Here is a 22,393-nt window from a genome sequence, read left to right as displayed (position 1 = left end):
AAGGTTGATGAGGAGCAAAAGGAGACTTTATTGGCTGAATTTTCACAAAGGAAGACATATATATGCCCGGCTCTTAAGCTTACCCGACGGAAGGAGGTGAATCCGAAGGTATTTTGCTAGTTCGACATCGCGAAGACGAAGCAGATTTTTTAGTATTTGTTGAAAGACAACCAGCTCCGCCTCAAAGAAGGTCACAAATTGCTAACCGAAGATGAGCTGAATGGAAAATTATTTTGTAAGTGGCATGGAGTATATGGCCATCAGATCGTGAATTGCATTTCCTTCTGAAATATAGTCCAGAAAGCCATCAAAGAAGGCCGTCTCAAGCTGGCCAAAAAAACCTAACATGAATGTAGACACAGAGCTGTTCCCCGCGCCTATAAACATTGTCGGAGTGCGTCCAGACAGGTCCAGGAAGACAAATTCAGGGTTTGGAGTAGATAGTAGGGGAGAAGGCCGTAAAAAACCAGTGTTTGAAAGACTTGAAACATCGATCAAACCTCCGATGAGGAGTTCAGTGTGGGATAAACTTTCCCCACGAACACGGTTGCGGAAGTAAATTTCGAAAAGGAATGTGAGGTTTGGCGAGTGACCTCCGTGGATCAGGTGGTAATCACACCCCATCAAACCCGCGTTCCTGGGAAGGCTCCAAACGATGGAAACTGGACAAGGAACAAGAAGGAGCAGATGTTGTGACCTCTTAATAAAATTCCAAAGAGAAGAATGCAGCGATAACACTTGGCCGCTCGCCTTTCCCAAGACTACCAGGTTAGGGGGCAGCAGACTGATAACCACGAGGATTAAGCCGGGATAGCAGCCCAGGATCCAGAATGAGCTGTCGCTGGAAGGCCTAAGCTTGGTCGAGAAGATCTTTGTCACCAGCTTCAGGTCCGAAGGGAATGGAGATAAAAAGAAGTTTTTTCAATGGTTGAATACCCTATCGAACCTCATTTTATTGCAACACTCGGGATTGGTCATATTCCTGAAGGTGAGCCGATGATCGGTGCTCTCGATTATGATGAGGCGTCGGAGGCTAGCTTGGATATCATTGCTTCCCACCAAGACATTGAAAGACCTTCGCACTATGGGGGAGACCTCAAGGTTAATACGATAGGTGTGTTACCTCGAGAATTCGAAGCTCCTCCAATCCAACCCGACTATCTCCAGGGAGATGTTCTATTGGATGGAGCCGGTTCATTATGTAAGGTGGAACAAAATTCCGACATTCAAAAAAGTGGTCCGGAACCAGTAGTGTTCCAAAAATTAACGGATGAAAAAAAAAATGTAATTTGAAGCTTTTTTTCCTCACTGTATATCCCGATGGGCGGATGGTCGGCAAGGTCCTAGTCGATGGAGGAGCTTCCACCAATGTCATGACCTTGTCTATTATAAGTAATATCAAGAAAAACATAAACGATCTCGTCCCGACAACCATGCGAATTACCGACTTCGCCGAAAATGTGCATACGGCAGCAGACGTATCGGTGGAGAAAGTGACGGTCGGAACAAAGACGGACCAGATGGATTTCTTCGTCATCGAAGGAAAGCCAACTTATTCAGCCATTCTTGGGAGGGATTTGATCCACACTATACAATGCGTCCCTTCGACATTGCAGCTAAAAGTTATATTTTGGAACGGAGTCCAAGTTGAGACGGTAGAGGCAGAGGCTGATCCAGCTATGGAGGTGCATTCCTCAAAAGCTGTTTATTATTCCCTCGATGTATACCCATTGTCCATAATGCTGAAGGACGCCGGAATATGGAAAGAGTGCAATATAACCATAAAGGGGTTCAAAATCAAAGTCGAGGCCGATGCACGACCTAATAACTCAAGTATTTATCATGTCAAACATCCTTATTTTACAGGATTTGGAGGCGAGAGCAGGCAGGTCCGCCTGTCCATTTATACGGGCTGGAAGTCATGCTGCTCAACCTCTTGACGGGCAGGCAAGAACATCCTCCCAGCCGCCAATTTGCGATCAAGCCGAAGAGGATATTCACTTACCGATTCAAATAGCTACTCCACATTTCGAAGCGCAGAATCCATTGGAGGAGGTCAACCTAGGGGATAAGATAGCCCCTCGGATGACACGGGTCAGCACCTTGTTGGATGTCGAGAAGAAGGAGCAAATGTTTGCTTTGATCCGAGAATTCAAGGATTGTTTCATTTGGGATTACCATGAGATGTTGAGGTTATCAAGGAGCTTAATGGAGCACCGATTACATACTAAAGCTTCATTTCAGCCACACAAACAGCCCCCTAGGCGTTTCAACTAAAAATTGTTGCCGAAAGGAAAGGAAGAGGTCGAAAAACTCCTTAAAGATAATTTTATTCGAACATGCAGGTACCCGTAATGGATTTCCAACATTTTTCCACTGGTGAAGAAGAATGGAAATATTTGGATCTGTATTGACTTCCGGAATCTCAATTTAGCGATGCCGAAGGACGAAAACGTGATGCCCATTGAGAACATGCTCGTAGATTCTACGGATAGATATAAGATCCTTTCTTTTATGGACAACTGCTCCGGCTATAATCAAGGATATTTGGCCGAGGAAGACGCCTATAAAACAGTTTTCCACTGCCACGGAGCAATTGGAATCTTCGAGTGGATGGTATTGCCCTTCGGCCTCAAGAATACCGGAGCGACCTACCAGAGGGCGATGAATGCAATTTTCCACAACCTGATGTGGTCGTGAAGTCCCGAGCATTCAATCACCATATGTTGGATCTTCAGAAGGCTTTTTTGCAGATGAGACAACACGACCTCAAGATGAACCCGGCAAAGTGCCCTCTCGAAGTACAAACAAGAAATTTCTTAGGTCTTTTGGTCCATCAAAAGGGATCAAAGTTGACAAAAATAAGGCCAAGGCTGTCCAGGACCTTGGGCCCCCACGCAATATTAAGGAGTTGGAAAGCTTGATGGGGAAGGTCAATTTCTTGAGAAGATTCATCGCCAATGAGGCTTAGAGAATGAAGGCCTTCTCAGTGTTGTTGCGTGGAAATAAAGACATGTTCGAGTAGGGAGCAGCCCAGAAAGAAGCCCTGGATCAGATTAAGCAGGCGTTAGCATCTCCCCCAGTGTTAATGCCGCCAATCAGTGGAAGGGAGTTGAAGTTGTACGTAGCCACGACAGACGACACGACCGGCTACCTCCTTGCCCAAGATGATGATGAAGGTTAGGAACACGATATTTATTATATTAGTAGGACATTAAATAATGTTGAAATTCTCTATTCGTGCATTGAAAAACTTTTTTTTATCATTATATAATACATGCAAGAAATTAGAGTATCATTTGATGCCGGTTGAAACTAAAGTCATATGCAAAGTCGACCTCCTACGCTATTTATTAAACATGCCAGTCCTCCGAGGCTGTTTAGTTAAATAGGCATTAAAGTTTGCATCATTCTCTTTGACACACCAGCCCCTTAAGGCCATGAAAGGACAAGCCATTGTAGATTTCTTGGCCGAACATTCTAGGATGGTTCAGGCTGTTCCTTTGGACTACGTGGGGTTGGAACCTTGGTTGCTGACTTATGATGGTTCCAGCGCTTCGGGAACAGTCGGATCAGCCGTGGTGATCTCCAGCCCAGAAGGAGAAATATGGTGCTTCGCCAACCAACTTTTGCAAGGTATCACGAATAACCAAGCCGAATATGAGGCGTTGTTATTGGCGTTGCGGTTCTTGGTCGCAAGAGATGTTAAGAATGTCGTTATTCGAGGGGATTCTCAGCTAGTTATCTGAAAGGCCCTCAAAGAATTCAAGTGCAAGGAACAACGACTTCAGGACCTTCTTCGAGAAACCCACAACCTTCTTCAGCAACTCGCGGAGGTAACATTGGAGAACTTACCTCGGGAAACGAATTTAGAAACAAACGATTTGGAGCAATGGGCTTTCGGGTTTAAAAGAAATGGAATACAACCAAAATACAAATGTTTGCAGGCTGACAAGGACCTAGATTGGTAAACCCCGTTGCTGGAAGGTCTAATAGACCCCGGAAAAGGTCGTTTCAAAAGCAGTGTTCCATCAACTTCTAAAATACACTCAAATCGATGGGGAGTTGTATCGACGGAGATGCGATGGAACTTTAGCACGCTACCTGGGTCACGAAGATGCTATGAAGGTCATGGCTGAGGTCCACGAAAGTGTTGGAGGTGCCCATAGGGCTGGACTCGCTATGAAGTGGACAATCCTCTGTTACGGCTATTTTTGGTCACGAATCTCGCAGGATTACGTGGATTATGCTTGAGGATGTCCAGCGTGTCAGCGCCATAGACCACTTCGATGAGTCCCTGTAAAAGAACTTCATTCCATTATCAAACCTTGGTCTTTCCGTGGGTGGGCGATGGACATCATCGACAAGATTCATCCTCTATCTTCCAAATGACATTCTTTCATTCTCGTAGCTATAGACTACTTCACAAAGTGGGCGGAAGCCGTTCCATTGGCCAAGGTACAATATAATCATGTCACATGCTTTATTAAGAATAACATCATTCACAGATTTGGCATTTCAAAGACGATAACCACCTACCAAGGGACTACGTTTATGAGGGCAAAGGTCAGGGCTTTTACAGCCCAATACGGAATCCAATTGCTCCATTCCTTTTCGTACTACCCTCAGGCTAACATGCAAGCCGAGGCGACGAACAAAATTTTGATTTCCATTATCAAGAAAACTCTGGAGGACAACCCGAGGGACTGACATGATACTTTGGAAGAGGTTTTATGGGCATATCGAAATGCCAAATCCTCCGTAATCGAGAGCACTCCTTATAGGATGACCTACGGCCATGACGTTGTGCTTCCGTTGGAGATTACAGTGTCTTCTCTTCAGATCTTGAAGATGGAGCTGCCAATAGGAGAGCAGGACCAGACCTTGCTCTAGGAGCTCGACGCTCTACCCAAAAAGAGATTGCAGACTCTTAAACGCATTTAAAATCAAAAGAGGAAAGCCGAATCGATATTCCGAAAGCGCGTGAGGCCTCAGACCTTCAAGGAAGGTGACATGGTCTAGAAGGCCATCCTCTCGGAAGGCCCCAAAGATGCGAAGTTCGGGAAGTGATCCCTCACACAGGAAAGGCTGTTTATCATATCGGCCAAGTTATCTAACGTCGCATATAGATTGACGGAGCCCGAAGGGGAGGAGCTAAAGACGTTTATTAATGGAAAACATCTTAAAAGATTCTATCCTTCTATTTGGGAGCTGAAAGAAAGACACGAGCAGACTGCGGTTGACCACGACCTTATGGAAGGCAAAAAACTATGGGACAGGCCAAATTAGCAAAAATCGACCTTCCTGAACGCAGATCTTGGATTTTGGCTACCAATGGGTAACCAGAAGGTGGACATAGCATCGGAAAAGAGGATTTTAGAGGTGAAAATGACCTTGGTACGATGCATGATTCAACACAGATGAATTGGCTATGATGGAAAATTTAAAACTCGCGCGCACTAGTCGATCTAATTACGGGAGATTTTACAAAATTATCCATACTACAAATTAAGTTGTGTTTAGATAAATTTTGTGAGGGGCATTTGTACAAACACAAAATTAATTGGACCAGCCCAGTACAAGTGCAACCCAAGCTCCGGGAGGTTCGCGGCCCAACAGAAGGTTCAAATCAGCAAGTTTGCCTCCGGATCCGACCAACCCAGTGATCAAAGCTAGCAAGCAAACAGAGAAGGCATGATTTGAAAAAAAAAAAGTTGGAAAAGTTGGAGAAAATTTGGGGATAAAATCTTATTCAAACAAGATTGAGGGAGATAAAAAATCAAATTGAGAGAACACACGAAATACACATCAATTCAAAATCATCTTTTACAATATTTTTCTCTGCATGTTTTTCTTTAATTTTTTTTTCAAGAACAATATAATTTTTTACATTTTTTTTTCATTAATTTCAATTTTTTTTTTCAGTTTCATTCTTATTTTATTAGTCTTTAACTTTATTTTTTTTTACATTAATTATTCGGATATTGTGAGATAGCCAGGATCTTTTTTTGAGGAGGCCGGAAAATCTTTCGAACAAATCAATTCCGATAGAATTTTCTAATTAAACTGACGATTGTTTACGACAACGCATACTATAATAATAATAATAATAATAATAATAATAATAATAATAATAATTGAATGCCCCGATAATGATAGATGGTCAATTACATTGTGATTCAACACTGATTAAGGTATTGACTTATGCAAGTCGACACCGCACTGATTTAACCCGTTAGTATACTAACATTACGAGAAAATGACTTATTTATAGCACTTTATAGTTTGCAACAATAATTTTATAGCAAAAGATAATTATTTATTAATGATAAATACAATTATGACGAAACATCTAAATATATTTGTTAGGCATGTCGATCCATAACAAAGAATATATAATATATTTATAAATAAAATATGAAAATTCTAAATAAATAAAAATTAAAAAACTAAAAAATATATTTTTAAGAAATTGTAAAAGTGTGATACACAGCTTTCACAAATTAGACATACACAAAGGGTGTGTTTGTTTGCGGGTTAGATTTTGAGTTGAAATTTGAATAGTAAAAATTTTGAATTGGAATAGTTATATGATGTAATATAAACAGCATTTGATGCGATGTTTTGAATATAAAATTGATTTTTATATTATAATATAAAAATAAAAAATAAAAATTTAATTTTATATGTTTTTGAAAAAGAATTCGATGAATAGTAGATTCGGGCGGAAATCCCCCTAACAAACACAACGAAGAATTCGTTAGTCTGAACTTTTATACAAATTAAAAGCAATTCGATTATCCTTTCTCCCTCCAAATCGATTTCCATCCCTGGTGAACCCTAATCGAGCAATTGCTCAGCTGTCGGCCGCAGTTCCGCCAGCGATGGCCGGCCATCGTGGTCCGGAGTATAATCCTAGGCTCAGCCCTGTGTTTTTTTAGTATTCCACTGTGTGGCCTCCGTTCGGTCTCTCCCTAGGTGTAGAGTAGGTGTAGAGTGATTCACGTCTTGGCTGCTTGTATATGCAGCGTTTGTTTTCCGTCTGACCATCGTTGGCCGGCGCCGGAGCCGGCGTATTGTGCGCAAGTTTTCTGCTTTCCCTTTCTCCTGCATTGTGGAAGGCAAGGATGGGAGCTCAGCAGAACGACAATGGTGGCAATAGGGATGAAGAGGTAAAAGATGGGACTGTTTGGAGAGGTTTGGTTTTTGCAGTTACTCACCATATACCGGTTGTTCATGGATGCTGGATTTGATGTAAATGAGCTTTTACTGATTGTGTGGTTTTGAGTGCTAAGTACAGGCAAGCCGTCGAATTGTGCCGAATTCTTGGTTTAGAGGATAAGGTTTCTGGTGAGTTTGAAGCTCTTTGTTTTGTTATAACTGAGTTTATATGCTATAGTGTTATTGCATTTTAGTAGATTTCGTAGGTTGTATTGTAGTTAGCTTGTTATTATCAGCCAATTGCAATGTGGTAGGGAAGTTCATTTTGTGTTTCTTACTTTATTGATCGATCTATCTCGATATGTTTGGCACTTATTATGATGCACTTTTATATGCATCTCTGCTGAAAGTTGGGTATGAGCAACTGTATATGTTGTTTCAAACAGATATTATATACGAAAGCTTATTAGTAAGCACCAACAACTTATATCTCTCAAATTTATTTTTGAGTTCGGACTAACTGATGAGTACCCCCTGGTGCCTTTACCGAAAGCCTTCGTGATGGAATCGTGTAAAAGTGTTCATGCAGTTCATAAGGTTGGAGAGAGTTCTAGCCAATCATTGGTACTATTTTGTATGTTCATTATTTTGCAGACCTCACATCCTTTGATATTCATGAATTTTTTTATACTTAACATTAAAATTGTGGTGCTTTATCCTTTTGAATGTGTTCATGCCATTTGAGTGCTCCTTGGATAGGGAAAGTAGGATAATGTATTCTTAATTTCACGGAAAATAAACACGAAGTTAGTGAAATATTTTTAGTTAATTTTGTTTAATATAACAAGAAGACACTACTTTCCAGTACAATAATTAGACACACTTATCTTAGGCTCAAATTTCTTTGTTTTAGATTTTCAATAATTCTCTTCATATTCTAGTAATGAGTTGGCATAACCTTTATAAATGAGCCTCTGACTTTAGATTAGTCTCAGTTCGAATACTTTTTTGACACTTGCCAGCTCAATGCATTCATCGTCTACATTGAGTTATTGCATAATCTCTTGATTATGATATCATCTTGAGAAACTCTTATGGTACAGCCAACCACATATTTCAATTACTTTAGGTAAATTATATAGATGATAATCAATTCTTTTACTTCAAGGGCTTTTGGAAATGTTTGAATTTATTAAAATATTGTTAAAATCATGGCTAAAAAAATACTAGAGACTCACTTTGCTTATGTTTACCTATAGAATGCACAATTAACAGAAATAAAATTCAGGATGGTTCTTTTTTAACACAAGGGTTATTATTCATTGAAATTGTTGCCGAATATTTCGATATGTTATTTTCTCTGAATTTTTGTGCATTCTAAAAGGTATATACAGTAAGTATTTATTTACGCATATTGAATAAAAACAAACCTGTATTGAATGGTTTCTTTGCTCCTTTTAAGACATTTCATTTTCTTAAGGATGTATTCTCTTGCATGTCATCTTTTAGACACAAACACGGATACTACGGGACTATACTATATCAATAATACATTGTTATACTTTTTTTGTAAGACCGATATCTTGAAATTATAGAAGTTATATTAAAAGCATTTATTTTGTACTAAAATCAAGGACACAAAGATTCAAGTTTATAAAAATTTGGTAACACACCATGTTAGAGTTCTTCCTCACATATATCCCTAATATTTATCATATTGTCACTCAATGTGTTTTTTTTATAGAATTAGGCTATATATGAGTTAAACCATCTGACAATCTATTGTATATATATTATTTTTCTACACATGAAAACTAAGAGCAGCATGAATCAGATGTCCAGTGCCACTACTGTTGAGGCTGCACGTTTTGGTCATGGAATTTATAGGTACTTATGTTTGCTTGTTTGCTACAATTATATTTATTATTTGTGTCCTTTTTAGGCTGTTAAATTATAGTGTCTGCTTTTTATCCAAAAACAATTCTGAACGTAATTTTGAATTCCAAAATCTGCACAAATAAATATTCGGGTAGTTATTGAGCATGTTAATAATCATTTGGTATGCTTTGTCTGTATTGTATAATGTCAACCTTACAATGAATGAACACCTGCTTGCTCACCTTAATTTTGGCCTTATCATATTTGAGGTGGTCTGGATATATATATATATATAGATATATATATATATAGATATATATATATTATGATTGCTATTCAAATGATAATTATTATTAAATATCGGGAAAATTTTGTTTGTGTTCTTAAGTTAGTCAAGGAGATGTAGAAACCCAAGAAATAATAATGCTTAGTTGTAACTATTTAAAAGTTACTTCTAAAGTGCGAGTCAAGTTAAATGGCTGTGGATTTTGTGATATGAGAGCTTTCTGCATCTGGAATAAAGTTCTTATTTAATTTTTCTTAGGCAAGTCAGGTTGGGATGCTTCTAGACTCAAAGATGCTAGCTTATCCCTGTATAAGTTGCGCGAATGTTATGCAGAGGTGAGTTTGGATGTTTATGTTACATTCTTGGGTCATTAGAAAGTATTATGTTTGGTAATTATTACTCAATCTATTATTAATCAAACCCAAACAATGGGAGTCCTTTTACGCACAAATTTTGTGAATAGCTTATGTTTTCATTAACTGGTTGCTTGAGATGGCGCAATGCTTGTCATTTCCATGGCTAAATGTGCTCGGTTTAAATAGTTTTCTTCAAAGGCTTAAGGAATATATAATCTTTAAGTTTCTTTAAACAATATATGGAAAGGTTTAACGTGTTTTTTTTTTTTTTATTTTATTTATTTATTTTTTTTATATAAGATATGAGAAATTGTATTTTGATAATATAAAAAATAATATTTTGTATTGAATTGTTGATTTTTTGTAGGAAAATAGAGTATATATTTTTTATATTACGTGGATGTGTGTATATCTTGTATCTTTTGTGAATATTTATCGGAAATTGTGTCAAAACATTTGTTGGGTGAACAAACTCATACAGTCTTCAAGCTTCTTTAAACAATAAATGGAAAAGTCTGATAGTGTAAATTTCTTGTGCCGGGTAATTATGGCAATGCGGACGTTGCATCAAAAGTGCAAGCTAGTGCATGGCTACCTCAGTGAGTATAACATACTTTATTTTGAGGTGCGCTTTTATTCTCTTTTGTTTTAATAATGGCGTTCTGAGCATAGTTAGAGACTTCCTGTTTTGTATGCAGGGTCACCTTTACATAATTGTTGTTTCACAAGCAGTTGATCTTGACCATTCTCAGGTAGTTGCCTTCCTTCGAGAAGATAAAGTAGTAATTCTTTTTAAGTAACTGTTCACAACTACTACTTTATCTATTGGTTATTTAGTGTGAAAGGACCCTAAATTATGTTTATTATCTTCATGTTCTCTCATGATTTCCACAGATTCAACAAATGATTTTGACAAGAGGTGATGTAATCTTTGTTGAGGAAGAAATCGAGGACCTGGGTTTGTGCAAGTATGTAAGCAACAAAATAAGTGATTTCAATAGACCACAATCTCTCTTTTCAGCAGTAGTATGGCATTGCTTGCATTCAAATATAATTTGTATTGTAATAATTGGCAAGAAGATGATCGAATATTAGTGCCACAGAAATTTTTTTCTTAACAAACAAGTAAAGTTTTGTTCATTTCACTTGGTTTATCGTTCAGAAGACCTTGGATGATGTGAGGAATGCTGAGGAGGATGTGCAACATATCATCAGTGAAGATGACACTAATGACATGTACTATCAAACGGTAATAGGCCTTAAGAAGGTTCTTTCTTTGAGCAATCCATCCGAGGCACAGGAGCAGGAGCAGCAACAGTAGCTGGAATGTAACAAAAAGGTTGCGAAAGATGAGCTCACAAACTCTCATGGCTTAGTTGAGGAAGAATTTGAAACAACTAGTAATGAAAGTAATCAAGATACTAATGACTCCGATTGCGATTCATCTGCTGAAAATGTTAAGTAGACAGCAACGGACAGGAAAGCAGCCAGGAAAGTGAACAAGAAGAAAAAGAAAGGCTCGGAAGAATAAAGTTCCGAAAGCTATAAATACTAAGAAAAAGAAGCTAGCTAAAGCCAAGGAGTACCGGAGAGAAAAGCTACATCCTAACACCTGTAACATAGAAAGAAATTCTATGTTTTTCTAGCTTGCAAGAATATGTTTTTTGTTATTGCACGCTTCAAATCTAGGATAAAAGTACTACATCCTTCTAACAAGCTTATGTGACTTAATTATTAGAGAATGCAGACAATTCTAATGTTTCAATACCAATAGAAAATTCTATTTTTCTCTCAGCCAGTGCAAATAATCTTCTTTCTCATATTTTTACATGATACCACCCTTCTTCTACACAAAATAGAGTTATTTATTCAAATGCCTTAACTGCAAAAACTTAAAAAATAGAGTTACCCTGTTTCAAATGCCTTAACCGCGTATTAAAAAAAATAGAAAAAACACATGAAAACTTTTCACTCAGGTATTTTTTGTTGAATGCTTCCAAAGTCTAGCCTGTAGTAGTTCCTAAATAAGTTAATTATCATGTCATCTTGTTCGATCTGATAACATCACACAATGCCAAAGTGTCATACTTAACAAGTTGGGAGAATGCAAGAAAGGATGATGTTGAATTGATTGATTTTCTCTAACAATTTAAAATATTTTAAAAACTTTGGTTGTATCTTGTTCAAGTTGATAGTTTGTTGATACGAAAGTAACTTTTCACATAATAACTGATATCCATGATTCCAAGGGTATTTACTATGGGCATGCAGTTGCTCAAGTGGTTGATATTGCTAAAGAATCGGTACCCTATCTGGAATCAAAGCTTTATTTTCACTTTCCCAATTGTAGGTATGATAGTTGAGCATTATGATTGAATTTTGGTGATGGTTCGAACTACAGGTTGAGAAGCTCCGCCAGTATTTTATATAAATGTAACCATAGGATGAACAAGTTGGGAGAATTCAATTATACATTAACTATTCAACAATGGGTGAAAGTAAACACGAGGTACATAAGCTTTTGTATTACACATGAATACTAATTGATGTTATTCACATGTGAGGGGTGGTCTTAATCTTTTTTTTTTGGAATATTATGATAAGTTTATTTAGCTAAATTCTAGAAAAGTTTGTTGTATAAGTTAATTGATAGTTCAAGATATGTTTACTGTATCCTTTTCTTTTTTGATAAGAGAGCTTAAAATTTAACATGGGCTTCTCATTTTTGGAGCCACCATTGTGTAGGTTATATTAAGTTTTAGGAAATGTGTCCAGCATTCAATTGAGTTTGGGGGATATATTGTTATTTAATATAATTGATTAGCTTCCTGTTTAATCCAAATGAATCTATGGCTACTTGATATATGTGTACTTACTTGTTTTTAGTATATATTAAGACATAATTTGATTATATAGTAAAAACAACAAAACAACTACGTAAGAAAAAGGAAAAATTGTCTATAACTCTCTTGTAGTTTTGAAATTCAATGTAAATTTTTCATTGACTTTAAAAATTGCATTGCCCTCCTTTATACTTTAAAAACGTTGCATGAAACCCCATTGCAGTTTCGACTCTCATCGGAAATACCCAGTTTTACTTTAAGAATTGCATGACGCCTCTTGATACTTAAAAAATATTTCATGAAACCCCCCACCATGCAAAATATATAGATATGAAATCATTTTCTCATTACACAAGATAAGTTTCATGACGGTGGGGTATCATGCAACATTTTTTAAAGTATAACAGAGTGCTATGCAATTTTTAAAGTATGGAAGTTATAAGCAATTTTACCTAAGAAAAATTAGAAAGTTTCCTACACTTATGAGTTATTTTTTTATGACGTGAGAACCCGCAACCGCTATCTGAAAGTGCGCACTGGGTAGTGTAGTTTTAGTTTGCAATGTATTGTTGTAATTTAGATTAAAATGGATATTTGCATGGATTTTAGTTGTTAGAAAATGAAATCTAAATGTTAACTGATGTAGCCCGTTTTGATATAATTTAAAGTTTGTTTTTGTGCAGTTAAAAAAAGTTGTACATAGTATGAAAAAATATTTGCATTCATATTAGCATTGGATATATATTTATAAAAGATTAAAGACTTTGATGACAGAAGACATTTAAGATGCAACTATCAATTCAAATTGCTTTCGTGCTAAAATTGAGGTTTATATTACACTAACGGAAACTATTTTTGGCCAATTATATATTTAGCATGAAGTTGTCTTCAATTTGACTTTTGGAGCTGCAAAATATTAGCTTCATTCTAACTAATTATTAAATTATGATATTTTTTGTTTAGTAAAATGTGATTGTGCTAATAATAATATTCTTCATCTTGAAATAGACAATGCAATGCAAGACAATCATCTATAATAATGGACAAAAAAGATAAACAACATACCGGCTATTCCAATGTTAAAAAATGTCTATTAATTGTTCAAATACTTACTTCACATGATAGGATAACGTATGATCTTGTTTTGGTATGTTTTAGAAATATTTTATTGCTTGGGAGTTTTTGTTACCGTTAAGAAATTATTTTTGGGCTTGGCCTGTTTGGATATTAGAAAAAATTCATATTACGTTGTAAGAGCTATAATTACTCAAGTTTAAGGTTGGTTATAGTTATTGGACAGTGCGATGTTATATTTTGGTTTATATGTTGTTATATGTTCATTTCGTAGATGGTCCGGACAACAGTTTATGGAGTTATAGTATGTAGCTGGTGCGCACATATTTTCCGCGAGGCAATCCACGTTGATCCGATCGAGTGACATATAAGGATATGTAATTTTTCTTTTAAGCTATATTTTCTTTAGATCTAATTTAATTCATTTAGAAATTAAATTCTTATTTAAGTTTGCATCTCACTGCTGCTGCTTCACCGTCTTCGAGTGCCTCATCGTAGATTGCAGCAGTCACGACCATGTCTCTTTATTAGTTTGTCTTTACTTGAATTGATAACATATTATCAATTAATATTGCATTAATACATTTGTATATTTTTCTATCTTTCTAATGTTGGATATTTTGGATATGTGGTGCTCATTTGGCATGGTTGTCGTGGGAGCAACATTGTATTTATATTTTTTGTGTCGGAAAACGTCATTGGATTGATGTTATTTTGCATGTTTCATTATGATGTTTTTATTTGATATAAAAACAGGTATCATACTATTTGAGATAAAATTTATTTGGTAGCAAATACTATTAATATTGTCATTTATTTGGGCTTTGTAACAAAAAATTTTGTTACAATCAGTAGGAATTTATAGTGGTTTTGTTACATTCTTTTTTTGTAACAAATACTTATTATAATGAGTTTTAAGTATTTACAACGGTCCTTTTGTTACGGAAAATTTCATAACACAATGTTATTTTCACGACCAAAGAGAATTCATATTGGTTTTTTTGTTACGGATATTTTCGTTACAGAAAATTATTTGAATGGTTACTTCCCCATGCATTTTAGAGAGAGTCAGTTACTCGATTTCTTGTAACGGTCAAACTCTGTTACAAAGCCGACACAAAAGATTTATTGTGTTGAAAAAAATGAGCATTTATAATAATCTTCTGCAAATGACCATATTTCTAATAGTATAAATTTGACCATTTATAAATATGTATTAGTCTCGGACAAGAATAAAGGAGCATGGACATACCTGTGCGAAATCACTTCTAGCGCCTCCTTGTCTCTTACCTCAAAAGCATCATGCACTTCAAAGTCAATAACATCTAACGAGAAAATCAAGAGAGAATCTGGGGGATGTTCAATAGCATCAATTTTGAATTCTATTTTTTTTTCCCATCAAATTTCGTCGTCAAAATACCATGCTTAACATCAATCTTAGTATCCGCCGTAGACATAAAAGGTCTCCCAGAGAGTAGTGGTGATGGGTTGGGTGATTGTTCATCATGCATTTCTAAGACATAGAAATCGACTAGGAAAATCAAATCATTAACTTGGACAAGGACATCGTCTATAATACCTTCAGGATATGCATGTGTCCTATTAGCAACTTGAATTTTCTTTAGTAGTGCAAGATTCAAACAATTATATATTGATTTCGGCATGACATTAATTGCTGCGCCTAAATCTAACATAGCACGTTTGACTTTTAATTGTCCTATTTTACATAGGATAGTGAACATATCCGGATCTCTGCACTTTGGTGGAATCTTTCTTTGAAGTAGTGCCGAGACATTCTCACTTGCAATGATACTTCCGTCGCCCTTCAACTTCCGCTTATTGGTACATAACTCCTTTAAGAACTTTGCGTACTTTTGAATTTGGTGGATTGCGTATAGGGGTATATTGAGCTCGAAATTTCGAAAAATCTCCAAAATCTCATTCTTCTTTTTCGGATTTTTCGGCTTTGCCAACCTGGATGGAAAAGAGGCAAGATTAGTATTTAATTTAGTGACAGTTTCATCAATTACCTTATTTTTCTTCACATTTTCCTTCTCGATTTCTTTATCAATGGTGCTCTCGTCTTTGTCCTTCGGGATGATTGGTTCGGGAGCCCCCACTATCTTTCTGGTTTGTAAAGTCATGGCACTAATATTTTTTTTTGTGTTCCTTTACGGTTGTGACAACCATTTCCCCATTCCCTTTCCTTGACATGGCAAAGATCCGCCGTCATTTGCTCTATGCGGGTCTCAAGATTTTGAATGTTCACCCTCGTATCTTGTTGGAATTGGATTGTGTTGGCAGCCATGGTCTTCATCTTTTTCTCTAGTGCCATGATAGATTGGTTTGGCGAAGGTGGTGGCGGTGGTGACTGGAAGAATTGTTGCGGAGGTGCTTGCGGTAGGAACCCTTGATGTTGCGGATTTCCATACTTGAGATTCGGATGATTCTTTCACCCCGGATTGTAGGTGTTTGAATAAGAATAATATTGTGGTTGTCTCGGTGGACTAAAACCGGCTACATTCACATCGGCATGACTTCCTTCATGCAAGGCAGGGTATACATCGGTGGCATGCTCCGGGCTCGTGCAAATGCCACACGCTCTCATATGGTGTGTGTTTCCTATAGCCAATTGATGAACAACTTTTGTAAATTCAGAAATTTGTTGTCGACGAGAATCGTTACCTTCCAAATATTCGACTCCTCTAGTTCCGAACTGTTGCGAATTCTCTGTCATCCTCGCAATCAACTCCCATGCGGATTTCGGTGTTTTATCCGCTAATGCACTTTGGCTAGCGGCATCAATATTGTTCCGGTCTTACATGCTTTGTAAAAGTATTGGAGCAACAATTGGTCTGCAATTTGATGTTGCGGGCATCACACACAAAGCTGGTTGAACCTCTTAAGATATTCATGCAGCGTCTCTTATTGTTGTTGCTTGATGCCGCAAATTTCCTTGCGTAATGTCGCTGCCCACAATGCTTGAAAATAATTTTCCAAAAACTTCTTTTTCTTGCCCATCCAGGTGGTAATGCTTTCCACTGGTAGGCAAAGAAGCCATTCCTTCGCCTCATCCTTTAGTGAAAAGGGGAATGTCCGTAGCTTTACTTGCTTTTCCATAACCGTTGGTGGTTTTATGCTCGAGCTAACCACATCGAATTCTTGTGGATGTTTATGTGGTTCCTCTCCTGCAAGGCCATGAAACAAGGGCAAAAAATGTATTAGTCTGGATCGTAATTCAAAACTAGTGTTACCTTCAATTTCCACAAAAGTAATGCATAACCGTTGTAAGTTTAAATTGGGCACGGCCAACTCCCTGAGCGTGTGGTTATCTTCTTCCGCCATATCGGGTTCTCGCTTACTTGATTCGCTCGGTTGCAAACTCGAAGCTTTATGAAATTCCAGCCCTCTTTTTGCTTCTTTCTGCAATGTCTTCGCTAACCCCTTGATTTCCGCTACATTATCAAATTTCATCTGCGAGAAGAGCGGGGCATAAAATATTGAAATATATAATATATAAAGTAAAAAAATATAATTGAATGACAAAACTACGAAATAAATCAAACGTCAGTCCCCGAAAACGGCGCCAAAAATTGGTAACCTTGGTGCTTCCAATAAAAATACTCTAACACTACAACTGTCGCGTAGCAAGTGGTGCCGAGGTCGATCTACAGGGACTGTGAATTTTAATTCATGTTTTGTCACAATTTCAAATATTTGGGGGAATAGATAGCAATTCACTAAGATAATTAAAACAAGCAACTGAAAATTAGATTCCAAAAAAATTAAATTTCTAGCCTGATGAGTGAATAATAAATCAGATTAAAGATTCGATCATCAATTTTCAATAATATTATTATTCAATTGATAAATTTGTTATAGACATTAGATACGATCATAACGCTCAATTTTTTCTTTATTTATTGGCGGAAATGGTACGTCGATTAACTGCATCCCTAATTAAAGAAATAATTCAGGTACGACCATAAATTAATTTTCCCAATTGAAAATATCCCGAGAAAAACCCATTTCAAATATTTAATCAATTACAAAAAAATGAAACTATTTGATCATGCAATTCATAGGCTAAGCTTGTCAACCTATTTACCACATTATCAAACAAGCGCACAATTACGGAGGCAAATGTTCAATTGGCACACAATTGCTAAACCAATCTAAAATTCGTCCACTATAAAAGATTAAATAAAATAATTGTAATTATGAATCACATAATTGCACAAATATCAATTTCATAAACAAGATGCAATTTAAATCTAAATATAATCTCACAAATCCAAATCCGAAATCTAAATTCAACATTGGACTAGAATAAAGAAAACTAGCTACTCATGCTCAAAATAAAAGAAAGCAATAAGATAAGATAATTATGATCTCCCGGTGGCTAATTCTCTTTAATGCCCCGCCTAATCCTTCAAGCAATGAAATGTGAGTGTAAGTTGTGATTCTTATCCAATGTCTTGACCCCCTTTTTATACTCGATCAAGCATTCAATTAGCTCTTTAATCGCTCCCTGATTACTCCTTGATTGCTGCTCATTTTCATCTTTAAACCCAAAATTCATTCAATCGTTGACCCAAAAATTTGGAAAAGTGGCACATCACTTCATCTTGCCACTAATCGAGATTATACTAAAATTACTAGAAATCTTATCCAATATATTAATTATAATTTATAATGTAACTATAAAGTATATGACAATATATGCTTGATCAGTTGTTGCTGCCCATGCAAATGCTTGAGGTCTCATGATGTGAATTACGAACTCATTTGGCAGCAAGTAATGTTGCTAAACTCTCAAAGCTTGCATAACCGCATATAACCGCATATAATTCCTTGTCATATGTCGAGTAATTCACGGCTGCCCCATGAAACTTCTCACTATAGTATGTAATTGGTCGTCCTTCTTGCAACAACACGGCACCTATGCCAACTCCACTAGCATCATACTGAACTTCAAAAGCCCACCCAAAGTTTGGTAATGCCAAAACTGGAGCGTGTCAAGATGTCTCGAAGTTTCTCAAAAGATGTCATATGACTTGTCTCCCACTTAAATGGAACATTCTTCTTCAAAAGGGAGGTTAGCGGGACTACTATCACACTAAAATGTAGGACAACATGCCTAAAGAATCCACACATCCGAACAAATCTCCGAACTTCAGCCACACTTGTGCATTCTTTTTCATTCCCAAATCGCATCAACCTTAAGATCAGCTACATCTACAGCAAAACTAAGAAAAATAATTTTATTAGTGCAGAATATGCATTTCTTTAACGTACCATACAATTTAGCATTTCTTAAAGTATAAATAACTTACCTAACATGTCTATGATGATCCTCCAAACATGTATTATAGACAAGTATGCCATCAAAGTATACCACAACAAACTTTCCAATATATTCTCTTAACACATGGTTCATCAATCGCATGAAAGTGCTGGCCGCATTTGTCAACCCAAATGGCATGACTAGCAACTCGTACAACCTAAACTTGGTTTTAAATTTTGTTTTCCATTCGTCTCCCAACTACATAAGAATTTTAAATTGCGTGCATTTCTCTTGATTTCTTGATCGAATACTAATTTATCTGCACAAGAAGAATGAGGGATAAAGCGGGGAAGATAGTAGAAAGAAATATAAAAAAACACGAAAGAATAAAATCAAACGCAAAATCCCTGGCATCAACGCTAAAAATTGATTGGTCGCATGGTCTATCAAATAATTCTCCTTATCTACAATTACAAAATTAATGTGATAATTGGAAAGGGATCGTCCATGGAAATTTGCGTAATAATAATTTCTTCATGGTTGATGAATCAAAAGTAAGAAATGGGATTTTTGAATTAAAACTAACCTAATTAGAGAAAAAAAATTAAAAAAAAAACTAAAATTCAATAAATTAAAGAATTAAAATGCAATAGACAAAAAAAAAAAAAAACTTATATAATTAGAAGCCTAGTCCAATAAATGATTTCACAATGAGATTTTATTGTTTTAATTAAAAAAAAATTCTTATGGTGATTGATATACTAGTTATAGACATCAATAAGCTCTTAAATCCAATCTTTCTTGTTATGTAGACAATCAATGTACATCCGCTAATTGCTCCTAACTAGGCTAACAATCTTATATAGGACTGTAAAAATTTAATTGCCTAATTGCATTATAATATAGAAAAATCTAATTAGAATTGCTACTACCTGCAAGTAGCCGTTAAAATTCGATTGCTTAATCTACGAGAACCAGTGTGTCATCTATTCAAATAAAATTAGTTACAGGTATCCTATTCGAATTGACATTAAACTATTGAATTAAATAAAATCTCATACAATAAATATATATATATATATAATTCAATCATAATCAATCCTTCAACTAGAAGTGTCTACTCAATTTTCGTGACAATGAAGAAAACAAGTGAAATAGACATAAGGAGTATGAAAAAAGTTTATTGGTGTCGTGGGTTTGATGTCAAATGGACTGTCAAAAGACTCTTGAACCATATTGCATACTTTTGTTCTATGTCTGTTCTTTTTTCACGATTTGGTCGCCCTCTTTCACTCGCCGACTTCCAATTTTGTGATAGAATCTTATATATACATATATATATATATATATATCTTAACTCTTGTGCTTTAAAATAATAATAAGACTGAATTTAGTTTAACTTAACAAATTTTTTTTTTCAATTATCTTTATTTTTCATCAATTTATTCAATTGACTTCTAAATATGTAAATTATCTAAATATGCAAAAAATAATAGAATTTATATCAAATCAACTCAAATAATTCCAAAATATAAAAAAATTTAAGTACAAATCATTCCAGCTATCAATTATACCATAATTACCTAAACAATTAATTTATTAAAATTTTTCTCTCATTTCATTAACTCCTATTCATTTATATATTTTTAAAAAATATTTTTATTATTTTATAATCCATTAATATAATGGAATGAGAGGATATATACTAAAATATTATAATCCTATTTATTTAGGGACACTTGGATTTAAATCCCTCGAATCTATAACACATTTAAATTCAGTCCCTCTTCATTTTCAAAGTACACTGCACTCTCTACTTTTGATTTTCATTCACACTTGACTCTCTAATACCTATTTTACCCTTGAAATTATTATATAATATAACGAATACTATATGTACTCCCGTTATTTTAATATAAACCTACATTATCGAATTATATACTCTAAAATTATCCGTCTGTACAAAGAAAATGTTAAGTCATGTACCTGAAAATTTTATCTATGTACTGAAATAAGTTAAAGTAAATTAAACTAAAAAATAAAATAAAACTCTATTAAAACCCACAATCCGAATTGTGGCTTGGTTGGTCATTTCTTCGAAACTCGTCCTCTCCCACATTGCCCCTCTTTTTCGAAACCCCCTACTAAAGTAATAATCATTGAGCCTTCTTGCAGAAACATTCGTCGCCTTCGGAAGTCTCCACTCAATGACTAGAGCTCCATTCTCGTTCGAGATGTGAAAAAAATCTCCTTCTCAAAACATAGTTTGAAAAAAGTAAGTTAAAGTTTATGATTTTCGTAGGATCAAGTTTTTGAGTTCATGTTGCACTTAGATTTATTTTTATTTTGTGTGTCGGTTGAGTTTGTACAAGTTCTGGCAATGAGTCATTTTACTTTGACATGGTATTGGGTCGAATATGAGTTATTTTGATGTGTTTGAAATTATAAATGATCTTGTTGTCTTTAGAAGTACCTTAATGTGTAGTTTTCTAAGTTTATATTTATAGTAAAATAATTAAGATGTGAGGCAGATGGTGTTTTTTTTTTTTTTTCAAATACCATAGGCAAATTGTATCTTTTCGGATGATTTTCTAAGTACGAAGGTGTTGGGCGATGTCTCTGTCATGGGGTTGGTTATAGATGTATCTAATTTTATTGATTAGTAAAAATTTTGTTTGTTCTTTATATTGTTTACAAGTGTCTTCCATTGTCTTTTGAGTGTCTTGATTGTTAATTAATATGTCTCAAATATAATATTACTTACCTTCGTAGTTATGCCATAAACTTGTGTTTGTATTTGGTATACTCATAAACACATATTTTTGTTTGAAATGATGACAAATCCAAAAAAAAAAAAATACAAAGAGCTTATCTCCAGATTTTCTATACATTTATTCTATACAAAGATGGTTAAACTTAAAGTTTGGATGAACGAAAAACAACTGAAAGCTTTGCAACTCACACCGTTTGGTTATATGGAGGAGTTTTTATAGATGCCGAAGTAAAGAGACCGTTACAGATACCAATGTGAGAGTCTCGATTATAGGCCACTTGTATGCATGTATACTAAGAGTTACGCTTTAGATAATCCACCAAGCAGCTGGGTGTCCGAATTCGATGATATCAAGGCTTGTTGGACTAAAATTGCTACAAGAATTTTAGCAGAGGCACCATAGGGTGTGTCTAATTCAATTTGAATGTTTGGAATGTGATTTGTTACCATCAGATATTTTAAGAGATTTTTTAAACTAACGCATGATATTTTAAGAGATTGTTTATATGTATTTAGATTATGGTCATGTATACGTCTGTATACATGATAGGTAATTCAAACTTTCTAATATATACCTCTGTATATTACTTGGACACCCAAATCACATGCACAAATGTGCTGAGGAGAACATGTACCCAAAAAATTAAATAATATACTTCAGATGAATAAATTCTGTAATTGGATGTCGATAAAACCCTAGGCCAAGACCACATACCCCAAATGACGATATTTGTA

General features: G+C 35.5%; 2 protein-coding genes across 21 annotated transcripts; one reads left to right on the top strand and one right to left on the bottom strand.

Annotated features, from left to right (window-relative positions):
* Positions 1–6,740: 6,740 nt before the first annotated feature.
* On the top strand, positions 6,741–11,475 carry LOC127263165 (uncharacterized). 20 transcript variants are annotated; one of them, XM_051292154.1, is made up of 9 exons: positions 6,741–7,197; positions 7,301–7,350; positions 7,608–7,758; positions 8,996–9,048; positions 9,584–9,660; positions 10,241–10,306; positions 10,380–10,433; positions 10,576–10,649; positions 10,844–11,475. In XM_051292154.1, exons 3-9 carry the CDS (start codon positions 7,745–7,747, stop codon positions 10,860–10,862), a joined length of 357 nt encoding a protein of 118 aa, XP_051148111.1. In that variant the 5' UTR covers positions 6,741–7,197; positions 7,301–7,350; positions 7,608–7,744; the 3' UTR covers positions 10,863–11,475. The 20 variants fall into 20 exon arrangements, 17 of the variants coding, with proteins under 17 accessions (XP_051148111.1, XP_051148128.1, XP_051148126.1 ...); XM_051292171.1 differs by lacking the exon at positions 7,608–7,758 and having other exon boundaries at positions 6,741–7,172; XM_051292169.1 differs by lacking the exon at positions 7,608–7,758 and having other exon boundaries at positions 6,741–7,172; positions 8,986–9,048.
* Positions 11,476–14,691: 3,216 nt separating this feature from the next.
* LOC127262766 (uncharacterized) lies at positions 14,692–15,742 on the bottom strand. Its single transcript, XM_051291576.1, has 3 exons — positions 15,019–15,742; positions 14,851–14,923; positions 14,692–14,698 (listed from the first exon to the last, which is right to left on the bottom strand). The coding sequence occupies exons 1-3, from the start codon at positions 15,740–15,742 to the stop codon at positions 14,692–14,694; spliced, it is 804 nt and encodes a 267-aa protein (XP_051147533.1).
* Positions 15,743–22,393: the final 6,651 nt, after the last annotated feature.

The sequence above is a fragment of the Andrographis paniculata genome, unplaced genomic scaffold (genome assembly GCF_009805555.1).
Source record: "Andrographis paniculata isolate CXL003 unplaced genomic scaffold, ASM980555v1 Contig66END, whole genome shotgun sequence".
NCBI lineage: Eukaryota > Viridiplantae > Streptophyta > Magnoliopsida > Lamiales > Acanthaceae > Andrographis > Andrographis paniculata.
This window is presented reverse-complemented; position numbering and strand designations above follow the sequence as displayed.

What these genes read in the sequence shown, in the direction of transcription:
- LOC127263165 (XM_051292154.1), top strand. An exon ending in TTTGGTCATGGAATTTATAG is followed by an intron (nt 9,049 to 9,583) that starts GTACTTATGTTT and finishes AATTTTTCTTAG; the next exon opens with GCAAGTCAGGTTGGGATGCT. An exon ending in TTGATCTTGACCATTCTCAG is followed by an intron (nt 10,434 to 10,575) that starts GTAGTTGCCTTC and finishes TGATTTCCACAG; the next exon opens with ATTCAACAAATGATTTTGAC.
- LOC127262766 (XM_051291576.1), bottom strand. Translation starts at nt 15,742, where the DNA reads ATGACTTTACAAACCAGAAAGATAGTGGGGGCTCCCGAACCAATCATC. An exon ending in TAAGATTGATGTTAAGCATG is followed by an intron (nt 14,924 to 15,018) that starts GTATTTTGACGA and finishes TTTTCTCGTTAG; the next exon opens with ATGTTATTGACTTTGAAGTG.